Consider the following 15763-nt stretch of genomic DNA (forward strand, 5'->3'; position numbering starts at 1 on the left):
TTTTTTCTAGTCTAATTAGAGATTTCTAGCCTAATTTTCAAGAAGTGTTATTTGTATTTCATTTCTAGTTTTTTTTCTATTCTTATTAGCGATTTCTAGCCTAACAAAAATCGCTTAGTTTATTTCTTTTTTTCTAGTCTAATTAGAGATTTCTAGCCTAATTCTAAAAAGTTTTATTTTTAGTTTATTTCTTTTTTCTAGTCTAATTAGGGATTTCTAGCCTAATTTTCAAGAAGTGTTATTTGAATTTCATTTCTAGTTTTTTTCTATTCTTATTAACGATTTCTAGCCTAACAAAAATCACTTTTTTTTTTTTTTAATTGTAGTTTATTTCTAGTCTTATTAATGATTTCAAACGATTTTAAGCCTAATTAAAACAATTTTTTTTGGTTTATTTTTAGTTTCATTTGATTTTTCAAAAAAGAAAATGTGTGTGATTTCTAGTTTACTTCTAGTCTATGTAGAGATTTCTATAAGTTATTTCTAGCCTAATTTACCAAAATGTGTTTTTTTTCCGAGTTTATTTCTAATTAGGGATTTCTAGCCTAATTTTAAAGTTTTATTTTTATTTTTTTAAATTAGGGATTAGTTAGTTTTTAGCCTAATAAAAAAAAAACTCTATATGTGGGGAAAATCAAGAACATGTTATAAATTTTTATGAAAATTAAAATTTTAGTTTTAATTAAAAATATGATTTACATTTTAAAAATGTTTTATACCGTACATAATATGCAGCTTTTCAGTTATGCCAACCTCCAACATTTTTTTATCTAGTAGAAACTGAGTAAAAAAAAAAAGAATTCCTTAACCCTAATCTAGTAAACTAAACGAATAGAAAAAAAGTGTAAATTAATTGGTCAAAACCCTGAAAAACATTCAGCTCTTAAAATGGGATTCCTGAAATGTAATTATTTAAGTTATTTTAGTTTCTCGTAAACTACCAGAGGAAGCTGTAAGCCTAACCTATTTTTCTGGACAGCAGAGTCTCTGAAGAAGCTCTGAGAAGCTGTACTCTGGTGTTAGTGATCAGTGATCGTCGGTGTGTCTGTGCTCAGGCGCTGACGCTGCTGGACTATCTGGCTAAGACGTTAATGTGTGTGTGTGTGTGTAAAAATGTTTAGGATGTCACTCCCAGACTATTTATTAGTTATTTTTTGTCTGAAAGTGATATTCCCATATTCATCATAGGTAATAATAAAGCGATGCGATTAGTGGTTTTCTTTGCACTGACGAGTCTCATCACAGCTGCTGCTGCCATGTGCTCGAGTGTTTGTAGTCTAATGAGGCCGTGGCACACACACACACACACACTGACAGTATAATCAAATCTGTAGTGAGATGATGATGATGATGATGGATTATGATGGTATTAGAGCCCCTCAGAGCAACATCAATCATATGTATCTCACACAAATATAAAGATGAATGATCTGTCTGTCCGTCAGCATCCTCCTCGTCTCCCCGAGCGTCTGATCTGGAGCAAACTCGACCGCAGACGAGCGGAGAAGAAGAGCTGCAGCTGCAGCTGGCGCTGGCCATGAGCAGAGAGGTACATACACGCATTCAAACATACTCCTTTTTATTTCATATTATGCATTTTATTATTTATATTTTATGTAAGCAATAAGGTGCTCGAGGCCATGCTGTATCGTGAATAAATCACGGCTGAAGGGCGTTGTTAGGCACGACTCGAAGCGGAGTCACTGCATAGTGGTTTTCTTTGCACTGACGAGTCTCATCACAGCTGCTGCTGCCATGTGCTCGAGTGTTTGTAGTCTAATGAGGCCGTGGCACACACACACACACACACTGACAGTATAATCAAATCTGTAGTGAGATGATGATGATGATGATGATGGTATTAGAGCCCCTCAGAGCAACATCAATCATATGTATCTCACACATATATAAAGATGAATGATCTTTCTGTCCGTCAGCATCCTCCTCGTCTCCCCGAGCGTCTGATCTGGAGCAAACTCGACCGCAGACGAGCGGAGAAGAAGAGCTGCAGCTGCAGCTGGCGCTGGCCATGAGCAGAGAGGTACATACACGCATTCAAACATACTCCTTTTTATTTCATATTATGCATTTTATTATTTATATTTTATGTAAGCAATAAGGTGCTCGAGGCCATGCTGTATCGTGAATAAATCACGGCTGAAGGGCGTTGTTAGGCACGACTCGAAGCGGAGTCACTGCATCCCCTTCAGCTGTGATTTATTCATGATACAGCACGGCCTCGAGCACCTTATTGCTTTTATAAAACGGTTACCACACAATAAAAAAATATGAAAACCAAAAATGTATGTATTGAAATGATATTTTTTGAAGCAAGTTCGTTAAATGCTGTCCTTCCACTAAAAAATAGTTCCTGACAGCAACAGTAAACGGCAAGAGAATGTCCCGAACATGCCTCATCTAATGGAGCTTAAATAAAAACAGAGAATAGGAGCTCTTATCTGCTGTGTCATCTATTTTTTTAACACCATATATGATATTTTCTCACACACATACATCTGCTTATCTCTCAGCATGAGAAAACGTCTGTTTTCCGTCTTTTAGTTTTAAAACAGACCGAGAGTTAGTTATTTTTTGTCTGAAAGTGATATTCCCATATTCATCATAGGTAATAATAAAGCGATGCGATTAGTGGTTTTCTTTGCATTGACGAGTCTCATCACAGCTGCTGCTGCCATGTGCTCGAGTGTTTGTAGTCTAATGAGGCCGTGGCACACACACACACACACACACACTGACAGTATAATCAAATCTGTAGTGAGATGATGATGATGATGATGGATTATGATGGTATTAGAGCCCCTCAGAGCAACATCAATCATATGTATCTCACACAAATATAAAGATGAATGATCTGTCTGTCCGTCAGCATCCTCCTCGTCTCCCCGAGCGTCTGATCTGGAGCAAACTCGACCGCAGACGAGCGGAGAAGAAGAGCTGCAGCTGCAGCTGGCGCTGGCCATGAGCAGAGAGGTACATACACGCATTCAAACATACTCCTTTTTATTTCATATTATGCATTTTATTATTTATATTTTATGTAAGCAATAAGGTGCTCGAGGCCATGCTGTATCGTGAATAAATCACGGCTGAAGGGCGTTGTTAGGCACGACTCGAAGCGGAGTCACTGCATCCCCTTCAGCTGTGATTTATTCATGATACAGCACGGCCTCGAGCACCTTATTGCTTTTATAAAACGGTTACCACACAATAAAAAAATATGAAAACCAAAAATGTATGTATTGAAATGATATTTTTTGAAGCAAGTTCGTTAAATGCTGTCCTTCCACTAAAAAATAGTTCCTGACAGCAACAGTAAACGGCAAGAGAATGTCCCGAACATGCCTCATCTAATGGAGCTTAAATAAAAACAGAGAATAGGAGCTCTTATCTGCTGTGTCATCTATTTTTTTAACACCATATATGATATTTTCTCACACACATACATCTGCTTATCTCTCAGCATGAGAAAACGTCTGTTTTCCGTCTTTTAGTTTTAAAACAGACCGAGAGTTTGCAAGCCTCATTACAGTGTAAACTGTACATATGGACATAGCTACAGAATCATACCTGAAACAGAAAACTAATAAATACAGTAACAGTAATATTCCCTCCTCATTTCGAAAACTGTAGGCTTCCACACAGACACGCGCACACATCAACACATCTCCGCATGAGAACCGGTTATTATACGGGGGAAGGGCGGGGTCTCAAAATTAAAGGTCCTTGAAACACGCAGCATTATTCTATATGGTGACGTCATTTCAACTGAAACAGGAAGAGAGGGCGGGACATATCGAGCAGCCCCGCCCCCTTTTAAAAATAGCCAATAGCGTTTTGTTTATATCTGCTCGGGCCAGAGCCGTTGAGCTCAGTAAAGCCGCATTTGACAGCCACAGTCTAATAGATTACCCCCTAGATTCAAAATGAAACTCTTAGTAAAACAAAATAGTGATCATAATCATGCTGAGGCTGTGTAGTTGTAAAAGTGTTTAACCCTCATCCGTCCCTCCCGAACCTATAACAAAAGTGTCCCTCGCGGGTCAAAATGACCCGAAGGTCAAAAATGACACAAATTTTATTTTTGGTCAAGAAAGCTTATATTGGAACATTTTTATATATTTGTTTTTTCTACTTTTTTATGTAGGTTTTTCTATTATTTTTTGGTGATTTTTTTTATCATATTTACCTTTTATTCTGGATATTTTTAAGAAAACATAAGCAGTTTTTGTACATTATTTCACCAAAAAACAAAAACATAGAAAGACACAATTTCAGTACTGTTTCATCAAAAACCAACAGATGGCCTTGGAATTGAGTCACTGAGTGTTTCTGATGCCATCTGGTGGGGAAAAATTACATAAAATTGCATTTTATGGTTACAGCCACTAGAGGGGCCTATAGAACCCTATGGAGATTTTTAACTGAGCAAAACAAGTGAAACAGATAATCAACATACAGAAATTAGATCATCTAAAAGCTTCAATTTGGTTGTTTATGGATTAAAATATATATTGAAACATTACAAAGTTCATATTTTGTAAAAATAAATAAATAAAATCTAACTGAATTATAACCTAAACACGTATATTCATGCAATTTCATAAAAAATGAAATAAATATATAATATATTTTTAAATATATAAATATGATATAAACTAAATACAGTAACAGTAATATTCCCTCCTCATTTCGAAAACTGTAGGCTTCCACACAGACACGCGCACACATCAACACATCTCCGCATGAGAACCGGTTATTATACGGGGGAAGGGCGGGGTCTCAAAATTAAAGGTCCTTGAAACACGCAGCATTATTCTATATGGTGACGTCATTTCAACTGAAACAGGAAGAGAGGGCGGGACATATCGAGCAGCCCCGCCCCCTTTTAAAAATAGCCAATAGCGTTTTGTTTATATCTGCTCGGGCCAGAGCCGTTGAGCTCGGTAAAGCCGCATTTGACAGCCACAGTCTAATAGATTACCCCCTAGATTCAAAATGAAACTCTTAGTAAAACAAAATAGTGATCATAATCATGCTGAGGCTGTGTAGTTGTAAAAGTGTTTAACCCTCATCCGTCCCTCCCGAACCTATAACAAAAGTGTCCCTCGCGGGTCAAAATGACCCGAAGGTCAAAAATGACACAAATTTTATTTTTGGTCAAGAAAGCTTATATTGGAACATTTTTATATATTTGTTTTTTCTACTTTTTTATGTAGGTTTTTCTATTATTTTTTGGTGATTTTTTATCATATTTACCTTTTATTCTGTATATTTTTAAGAAAACATAAGCAGTTTTTGTACATTATTTCACCAAAAAACAAAAACATAGAAAGACACAATTTCAGTACTGTTTCATCAAAAAACAACAGATGGCCTTGGAATTGAGTCACTGAGTGTTTCTGATGCCATCTGGTGGGGAAAAATTACATAAAATTGCATTTTATGGTTACAGCCACTAGAGGGGCCTATAGAACCCTATGGAGATTTTTAACTGAGCAAAACAAGTGAAACAGATAATCAACATACAGAAATTAGATCATCTAAAAGCTTCAATGTTTTTGTACATTATTTCACCAAAAAACAAAAACATAGAAAGACACAATTTCAGTACTGTTTCATCAAAAACCAACAGATGGCCTTGGAATTGAGTCACTGAGTGTTTCTGATGCCATCTGGTGGGGAAAAATTACATAAAATTGCATTTTATGGTTACAGCCACTAGAGGGGCCTATAGAACCCTATGGAGATTTTTAACTGAGCAAAACAAGTGAAACAGATAATCAACATACAGAAATTAGATCATCTAAAAGCTTCAATTTGGTTGTTTATGGATTAAAATATATATTGAAACATTACAAAGTTCATATTTTGTAAAAATAAATAAATAAAATCTAACTGAATTATAACCTAAACACGTATATTCATGCAATTTCATAAAAAATGAAATAAATATATAATATATTTTTAAATATATAAATATGATATAAACTCATTTGGTCTCCACCACATCACTCAAATCTAACTGTGTTAAGTAAAAAAAAAAAAGGGAAAATGACAGTCATATCCCAGAAGAAACATGAAAAATATTACAATGTGTTCTATGAGAGTGTGTGTACCAAAACATAGAAAGACACAATTTCAGTACTGTTTCATCAAAAACCAACAGATGGCCTTGGAATTGAGTCACTGAGTGTTTCTGATGCCATCTGGTGGGGAAAAATTACATAAAATTGCATTTTATGGTTACAGCCACTAGAGGGGCCTATAGAACCCTATGGAGATTTTTAACTGAGCAAAACAAGTGAAACAGATAATCAACATACAGAAATTAGATCATCTAAAAGCTTCAATTTGGTTGTTTATGGATTAAAATATATATTGAAACATTACAAAGTTCACATTTTGTAAAAATAAATAAATAAAATCTAACTGAATTATAACCTAAACATGTAAATTCATGCAATTTCATAAAAAATGAAATAAATATATAATATATTTTTAAATATATAAATATGATATAAACTCATTTGGTCTCCACCACATCACTCAAATCTAACTGTGTTAAGTAAAAAAAAAAAGGAAAAATGACAGTCATATCACAGCAGAAACATGAAAAATATTACAATGTGTTCTATGAGAGTGTGTGTACCGTGTGTGTGTTGTGCATGTGTGTGTGCGTTAGGGGTTGAACTTTTATGTGATGAAAGTCGAGTCGAAGTCGACTAGTCGCTGATGACGTCATTAATGAACAAATAAGTCTGGAGCTGTGATAAACAGCTTGTGCACAGCTATGGCATATGACACAGCGCTGCCCACACGGCTATTGCTCCTATAACAGCTTTTTTATCAGTTCTTTTGTCTTTGGGTCGTTATATTTCTCACAGATTTCTGCTCGTTCTAAATCAGATACAGATGAAGTAGCACAGTAAAGATTACATTAATATGAATGCATTAGTGAGAGCGATTGCGTGTGTGAATTAATTCTACCTGGCAGCGTCTCTCTACTAGTAGTGAAGCTGTGGGATTTAGTTATTAAGAAATATATGCTTGAACTTTTCAGTTTCTAAGCTATTTTATTGAAAAAATCACAGAACAGTGTTGAAAATACTTTTCCGCGCTGAATGATTCTGTGCGCGTGATGTACGCGCTACTGTCTGTAGCCTATGTGTGTGCGTTACAGTGCAGCTGCGCATTAGATTATAATGGTGATTAACTTACCTGTACAATAAGCAGTTTAAACGTGCATTCTCCCATTCAATTTCGAGCATTCAGTAATATAATCACACATGTCTTGTGGAGCGCTTTCAGAATATGCATTTATTTGTCATTTAAACTGTTTGGAAACGGAGTGTAAATATGGAAGTCCTTCAAAGATTTCTTATCCTGTTGCACCCTCTATAGGACCAGCGACTAGTCGACGTCAAGCTTAAAGCGTCATGGCAGACCATTGAAGTTGACTAGTCGATTAGTCGGTGCAACCCCTAGTGTGCGTGTGTGCATGTGAGTTGTTTCTGCATTGGGGATATTCTGTAGTCTCAGCCCTTTGTTTGGGTATAAATCTTTACTGGATTGTCTCAGATTTTGTATATATAAAAAAATCAAATGTAATGAAAAATGCAGTTTTCTCGTAAATTCCATTCATTCCTGTGCGGGTCAAAATGACCCGCGAGGGACACTTTTGTTACTTTTTTTTAATACACCCATTTAAACGCCTTGAATCCACTCAAATCTGTTTTGTTTTATTCTCGGTGCAAGTGTAACAAAAGTAAAGAAATTTTTAGAATTAAAAGAAAAAAACTTTTTGGGTCAAAATGAACCGAGGGACGGATGAGGGTTTTAATATATGCTGATTCGCGCATATGATCCGCTCCGTGCGATTTTGTCTCTGGACCGGAGCCAAAGTCCGGATCAGACTGTGTGTGCTGCCGCGGTTCACGTGAAAGAACGTGAAACCAGACCTCATTTGCCCCAATCGAAAACATATTTACACTGTCTGAATCGTTCCCTATCACCTACATTGTGCACTTCGAGCCATTCACTGTACAGGAAATACTACACTGTGAACAAGCGACCGATCTCAGCCGCTTCAGCGTCTATTTATAGTGTAGTGTAACTTATAACTTTTATTATATTATGATATATGTTATTATATTACAATTATATTAGGTCATTGTTAGGTTTCTTAAAATATATATGCATTTTCAATTTTGATCTTACATATAGTTTACATTTACTTTATTTATCATTTTATAATTATTTCATTTATTATTAATATTTTATTATAGTACAATTGATAACATTTATTTTTTTAACATACTAACTTTAGGTTTGTTAACTGTAGTGTACAGTAATAATCCTGACACACTCTCTCTCTTCTTTACAGTAGACGGTTTCCTAAATGAACTGTAAATTATCCTGTGTGCCTTCAGTTTCTGTGGTGTTTGAGAGTGGTTTAATTCCCAGCATGCAGCAGCCGGAGCGTTTCTGTCTCTGAATCCCCATGACACGAGCCGGTCGAGTGTGTGTGTGCAACGCTCCATAAGCACAGAGTAGGAAACGTGAGAAGAAAGACGAGCAGGAGGAGTTTTGATGCTGTTTCAGGAATATTTGCGTTCCTACAGGATGCAGTGGAGGAGCAGAAACCGCACGCGCTGCTGAAAATAACCCTAATTAACCCAAATCCACCGCAGACACGCCCCTCCACAGCAGCCAATCACTGCCTGCCGCTCGCTGTGTCGCTCAGCTGTTGTCATGGAGACGCACCAGGACGTCCTGTAGCTCTGCGCAGGTATCCGAGGAACCGCCGTGTGTTTCAGGATTCTCACCCTGGACGCCTCAAACATTCAAACTATTAATTCGAAAGAAAAAAAAAAAAACGTGAACTGAAATTTTGTCCATATATAATATTACAATATGCATTATATTAAAATAAAAACCAAAAATAATGAATTATAATTAACAAATACTTTTTTTCCCCCTCAATAACTGTTGTTTCTAATTGAATAACAGAGTTCTTGAAATCAAGGGGGAAATATTTTTTATTAAATTAATAAAATCATATTAATATATTGAAACAGTCAAACTCCAAATTAAAATACAAAAAAACCCGCATAAAAACAGAAATGTATATTATGTAAATGTATAGTATTGCATATTAATCTAATATGCCATATTATAATATCATAATAAATATTATAATAGTATAATATAAAAAGTAAAAATATAAAACATAATTGTTTGTTAAATTATTATTTGTTAATTAATAATTATTTGTTTCATTATTGTTAATGTATTATAATAGTCTAACTCTAAATTAAAGTGCTAAAAAACACAATTAAAATTTAAACTAAAACGCATTTTATATACAATTATAACGTAAAAATATGTATCTGTCACGGTGTGTCTTGCTGGAAGCACATGGGATGCATGAATAAACTTTAACTGTCACAAACAACCGTAACTAACGAGTAGATCCGACAAAGGAACACAGAGCAAACAGGAACTTATACACACAAGATAATAAGGAACTCACCACAGGTGCAATGAATCATAAAGCAATCAAACTAAACAAGAACAGGAAAAAGACCATATAAGGAAACACAGGAAGAACTACGGGGGCAAAACGGGTCCAAAAGACTGACATAACTCCCCCCCTCCCGGAAGGACCATCCCGTGCCGTAATATATCCATCGGGGACGGGGGGTGTGCGCCCTGGAGGCTGGTACAGGATGGAGACACGGGAGGCCTCCAGGGCGGATCAAGGAGCTCAGGGGGCCATTGTGGAGCAGGGAGCTTTATAGCCTCCCCCCAAAAAAAGAGGCTCTAGAGGCCCTCCATGAGCCAGGCATTGGAGCAGGAGCCCTCCCTGGACGGTATTCGGGGACTGGAGCCCTCTTTGGTCTGGACACGGGGACTGGAGCCCTTTCTGGGTTAGACTCGGGGACTGGAGCTCTCTCTGGGCTAAACTCGGCGACTGGAACCCTCTCTGGGCTAAACTTGGGGACTGGAACCCTCTCTGGGCTAAACTCAAGGACTGTAGCCCTCTCTGGGCTGAACTCGGGATGTGGAGCCCAGAGTAGGCTAAACTCGGGAACAGGAGCCCACACGGGAGCGAGCTCTGGGGCTGGAGCCGACACTGGAGCGAGCTCTGGGGATGGAGCCCACACGGGAGCGAGCTCTGTGGATGGAGCCCACACGGGAGCGAGCTCTGGGGCTGGAGCCCGCACGGGAGCGAGCTCTGGGGCTGGAGCCCACACGGGAGCGAGCTCTGGGGCTGGGGCTAACACGGGAGCGAGCTCTGGGGATGGAGCTGACACTGGAGCGAGCTCTGGGGCTGGGGCTGGGGCTGATACTGGAGCGAGATCTGGGGATGGAGCCCACACGGGAGCGAGCTCTGGGGCTGGAGCCGACACTGGAGTGAGCTCTGGGGATGGAGCCCACACGGGAGTGAGCTCTGGGGCTGGAGCCGACACTGGAGCGAGGGCTGGGGCTAACACTGGAGTGAGCTCTGGGGCTGGGGCTGACACTGGAGCGAGCTCTGGGGCTGGGGCTGACACTGGAGCGAGCTCTGGGGATGGAGCCCACACTGGAGCGAGCTCTGGGGATGAAGCCCACACTGGAGCGAGCTCTGGGGATGGAGCTCACACGGGAGCGAGCTCTGGGGATGGAGCCCACACACGGGAGTGAGCTCTGGGGATGGAGCCCACACACGGGAGTGAGCTCTGGGGCTGGAGCCCCCCACACGGCGAACTTGACTCAGGAGCGGCCGGCAGGCTTGTGGGAGCCGCGGCGGGCGGACTTGACAACGGCATGGCCGGCGTTTCTAGGCTGAGGACAGAGATGGTGCTGGGAGGAGATGGGTGGTCGGAACATTTGGCCAGGTATGTGGAGGGTCCTGGCGAGGGGTGAGCTGGCGAGGCCCGGTGCTTCTCGGGAGGGCTTGGATGATGATCGCTCTGAACCTCTTCTACTTTGAGACTTACACCATTTAAATAAAGGACATGATTAACCAACTCGATCAGGGGAAAACTACGTGGGAAGATCGCAGCCAATTACGTCATCATCCAGCCCCAGCCAAAAACAGACACATAGAGCGGCGTCGAACCAGATCACCTGGTTGGAGAGCTCTAGGAACTCCTCTACTTACCTCTCCAACTCCCGACCACCCTGCCGCAGACACCAAAGCCTGTCTTCAGCTGCAGTCATCTTGTTTGGTCGGATCTTCTGTCACGTGTGTCTTGCTGGAAGCACGTGGGAGGCATGAATAAACTTTAATTGTCTTTAATGATGAAAACGCAGGGGAATAATCCAACATAGGAAAAGCACAAACACACGTAACTAACGAGTAGATCCGACAAAGGAACACAGAGCAAACAGGAACTTATATACACAGGATAATAAGGAACTCAACACAGGTGCAAGGAATCATAAAGCAATCAAACTAAACAAGAACAGGAAAAAGACCATATAAGGAAACACAGGAAGAACTACGGGGGCAAAACGGGTCCAAAAGACTGACAGTATCATTATAATATAATCAAAATAATAAATTATACAAAAAAATACTTCCCCCTCACAATAACTGTTTCTTTTAATTGAAGAGCATGCAGTTCTTGAAACTTCTCAAGTCACAAAATGAATCATAGTTGATTATTTTAATACAATATTACATAATATATCAATACTCCTAGTGTTCCTGTTAATAAAAAAGTTAGCCAATATCTAAATAAAAACAAGCCAATATGTTGGCCACCGTGGGCCCTTCAGTCAAAAAGCTTGAGAAGCACTGGATTAAACTATTAAGACGGATTTTTAACCTTTACAATTTCTATCTTTTTTTCGGTATTTTGCACGTTTTAACTTCTTTGTCTAGCTTGTACTAACTATTTCTTCTCTAATCTCTAGCGGTATTTCTCCTGCAGTGTTGTCTGTGGATGTCCTGTGAATGTCACGGAGCTTATTAACCTCCTGCTCTTTTCATCCTAATTAATCCTTGCACTAATGAACAGCATCGGCTTCAGCTTCAGGTGCTGAGCTTGTTTTGTCTCCTGAAGGAGCAGTGCAGCCATCAGGGGGACGACGCTCCTCTGCAGGAGGCCCTGGAGGAGAGTAAGGGCGAGCGAGACCCGCGGCCTTCAGAGGTGAGAGAGACACTCAACACCTGCATGATCTGCTGATCTTCAGAGCGGCTCACCGTTGATTTCCTCTCGCAGTCGGCCATGATCGATCTGGTGGATATATTCGGTCCCACGCCTGCCGCGCAGGTCAGCGACGACCCCTGGGACGCCCCGCCCACCTGCTCCGTGAACTCTGACCCCTGGGAGTCTGTCGGTCAGTGATGAGCGCTCTCAGTACTGTGAATCACAGTCCATCAGTTATAATAAGAGTTTGCGATGCCTCAACATCACTGCATATATCTTGCGGTCACAGTGCGAACACTTCTACAAATGATGATTTATTAGTATTTTGATAACCTTTTAACGTTAAACATTTTAACATTAATATTTAACATTGTTTCAGCGTTTTGATCAGTGTTCAAGCAACAACTGACATTATTTCAAACACGTTTCAACGTAGAATGTCAGTCAAGTAAAATGTACTTTAAAATGTACAACTTTCATGTATCAGTGTTTTGTTAACCCTTTAAATCTATTTAGCAATAAACATAGTTTTAATGTTTTTATCTACACTGAAACTGACATTATCTGAGATTATTTCCACCACATTTCAACGTAGACGGTTGGTCAAGTAAAATATCTAAAAATTATGTAAACTGTAAAACTAGAGAAAAAAAACTTTTTAATTAGTTTATTTAGTCTTTTTTGACTTCCCAGTCACAATTTCATCATTCATTCATGGGTTAATCAATGTTATAGATGTTGATTTGTTCTTAAAAAGTAAAAAGGTCAAAATAAGCGTATCCCAAAAATGTATTGTGTTTTAAGGATTTTTAGACTTTGTATTTGAGAAGTAAGACAAAAATACTTTTTGGCAGTGCACTGATGTTTTTTTTTTTTTTTTTCAAATAAACGTCTTATTTTTCATATAGATCTTGTTAAAATGTTGTTAGAAAGTTGATTCATCAATATTTTGTAAACCTTCTAAAACTATTTGCCATTAAATGTTGTTTCAACAAATTTGTATCAACATTGAAACAACAACTGACATTATTTCAACCGCATTTCGAACATTGGTCAAGTAAAAACTGCCGCGCAGGTCAGCGACGACCCCTGGGACGCCCCGCCCACCTGCTCCGTGAACTCTGACCCCTGGGAGTCTGTCGGTCAGTGATGAGCGCTCTCAGTACTGTGAATCACAGTCCATCAGTTATAATAAGAGTTTGCGATGCCTCAACATCACTGCATATATCTTGCGGTCACAGTGCGAACACTTCTACAAATGATGATTTATTAGTATTTTGATAACCTTTTAACGTTAAACATTTTAACATTAATATTTAACATTGTTTCAGCATTTTGATCAGTGTTCAAGCAACAACTGACATTATTTCAAACACGTTTCAACGTAGAATGTCAGTCAAGTAAAATGTACTTTAAAATGTACAACTTTCATGTATCAGTGTTTTGTTAACCCTTTAAATCTATTTAGCAATAAACATAGTTTTAATGTTTTTATCTACACTGAAACTGACATTATCTGAGATTATTTCCACCACATTTCAACGTAGACGGTTGGTCAAGTAAAATATCTAAAAATTATGTAAACTGTAAAACTAGAGAAAAAAAACTTTTTAATTAGTTTATTTAGTCTTTTTTGACTTCCCAGTCACAATTTCATCATTCATTCATGGGTTAATCAATGTTATAGATGTTGATTTGTTCTTAAAAAGTAAAAAGGTCAAAATAAGCGTATCCCAAAAATGTATTGTGTTTTAAGGATTTTTAGACTTTGTATTTGAGAAGTAAGACAAAAATACTTTTTGGCAGTGCACTGATGTTTTTTTTTTTTTTTTTCAAATAAACGTCTTATTTTTCATATAGATCTTGTTAAAATGTTGTTAGAAAGTTGATTCATCAATATTTTGTAAACCTTCTAAAACTATTTGCCATTAAATGTTGTTTCAACAAATTTGTATCAACATTGAAACAACAACTGACATTATTTCAACCGCATTTCGAACATTGGTCAAGTAAAAATATCTTTACATTATCTTGCGGTCACAGTGTGAGCGCTTCTTTAGGTTTTTTTATTTAAATGTAAAAAATGTTAAAATTTCAACATTGATTTATTAGTGTTTCGTTAACTGGTTTAAACTATTTAGCATTAAACGTTGTTTCTGCATTGTTTAAATATTTCTATAAACATTGAAATAGCAACTGACTGATTATTTGAACCACATTTCATGGTAGAACATAAAGATATCAAAAAAATACATTTTGTTTTGGGGGGGTTTTTCGATATTTTAACTCAACTGTAAGACAAAAATATTCAAGGATTCTTTGTGCGGATGTATTTTGATTTGGTTGTTTGATTCAGCTGTAGTTAAGTCTAGTAACCCGGTGACTGATAGTCCCTGGACGGCCCGCTCTTCCTCCAGTAGCCCCGCCCACCCATGGGGAACCCACCAATCACCTCCTGACCCCTGGGATGCCCCGCCTTCAAACTCCACCTCTAACATAGATGAAAAAGCTAGATGGAGGAGCCCAGCGCGACCAGGTACAACACCTCATGTTAAAAACCAAAGTGAGATGCATTTTGATTTGTAATTGTGACTTTTTATCTCAAACTCGCGAAAACTTTTTTCTCAGAATTGCGGGTTTATATCTTGACGTTATTATTTATTTGAAACTTGAAATTGCAAGAAGATAGGCACAATTTTTCACTTTAAATAAGTAAATATTTGTAGCGCTAGAGATCCATCTCCAGATTCATTGCACTTCATTCCAGTGTCGAGTGTGAAGGACCCATTTACTATTCCAGAGGAGGAGGAGCTTATAGTGGAGGGGGAGGAGCCTATAGTGGAGCAGGTGGAGCCAAACCAAGTGTTCAGTCCTCGCTGTGAGAGTCCTGCAGGTCCTCATCACACCAAACCAGACCCTCTTCACAATCGTTTTCCTCTCTGAGTCAAGCTGAAGCTCATTCACATCTCTCATTTCAGATGCCGATCAGTTCGGTGAGTTGGTGGCTGGTGTTCAAGTGAACGGACGGGGAAATGACAGTCCAGAGACCTTTGACCTCTCTCGTCTTGGGCCTCCTCTGGACGCAGTGAGCCCTAGACAGTGCCGGACCCCTGAGGCGTTCCTCGGCCCCACTGCTGCCTCCCTCGTCAACCTGGACACGCTCATTCCCACCAACCCACCGGTCAAGAGCAAAAACCCCTTCCTGTCAGGTAGGAAAACACACACTCAGACACGCTTATTATTTTGGGGAATTTATATTTTTCTTAAATGCTTTTGAAGCCAAATACTTTTATTTCAAACTGAGTACTCTTAAGCACTTACATTTCCAGTGCAAAATCACTCCTTACAATTTAATTTAGACCTTAAAAGAACAATTAGCATATTTTGCAGGTCATCATGACTTGCATTTTATATATAAAAAAAAGCTTTTTGAATGTCTTTTTTTATCAGATATAATACATAATATATTTTATTTGTTTTCTTAACGTTCACCTTTTCAGCATTGAGTAAATAGTGATAAAAAGAGTTGTTTTACAAAGTTGCTTTAATGAGAAAATCTACATTTTGTCAGTATATTTTAAAGAAGAACATTTTGTTTTAAA

At 38.5% G+C, this 15763-nt stretch overlaps 1 protein-coding gene across 1 annotated transcript in view; it reads left to right on the plus strand.

Annotated features, from left to right (window-relative positions):
- LOC107571870 (epsin-3-like) overlaps positions 1–15763 on the plus strand; it is a 22333-nt gene that overhangs the window by 592 nt on the left and 5978 nt on the right. The window contains exons 2-8 of the mRNA XM_016258254.1: positions 1056–1095; positions 2888–2991; positions 12075–12161; positions 12234–12351; positions 14518–14697; positions 14929–15054; positions 15140–15370. Coding sequence (XP_016113740.1) covers positions 1056–1095; positions 2888–2991; positions 12075–12161; positions 12234–12351; positions 14518–14697; positions 14929–15054; positions 15140–15370 — 886 coding nt within the window. The remainder of the gene's footprint in view (positions 1–1055; positions 1096–2887; positions 2992–12074; positions 12162–12233; positions 12352–14517; positions 14698–14928; positions 15055–15139; positions 15371–15763) is intronic.

Source organism: Sinocyclocheilus grahami, unplaced genomic scaffold (genome assembly GCF_001515645.1).
Source record: "Sinocyclocheilus grahami isolate Dianchi unplaced genomic scaffold, SAMN03320097.WGS_v1.1 scaffold1664.1, whole genome shotgun sequence".
NCBI classification, from domain to species: domain Eukaryota; kingdom Metazoa; phylum Chordata; class Actinopteri; order Cypriniformes; family Cyprinidae; genus Sinocyclocheilus; species Sinocyclocheilus grahami.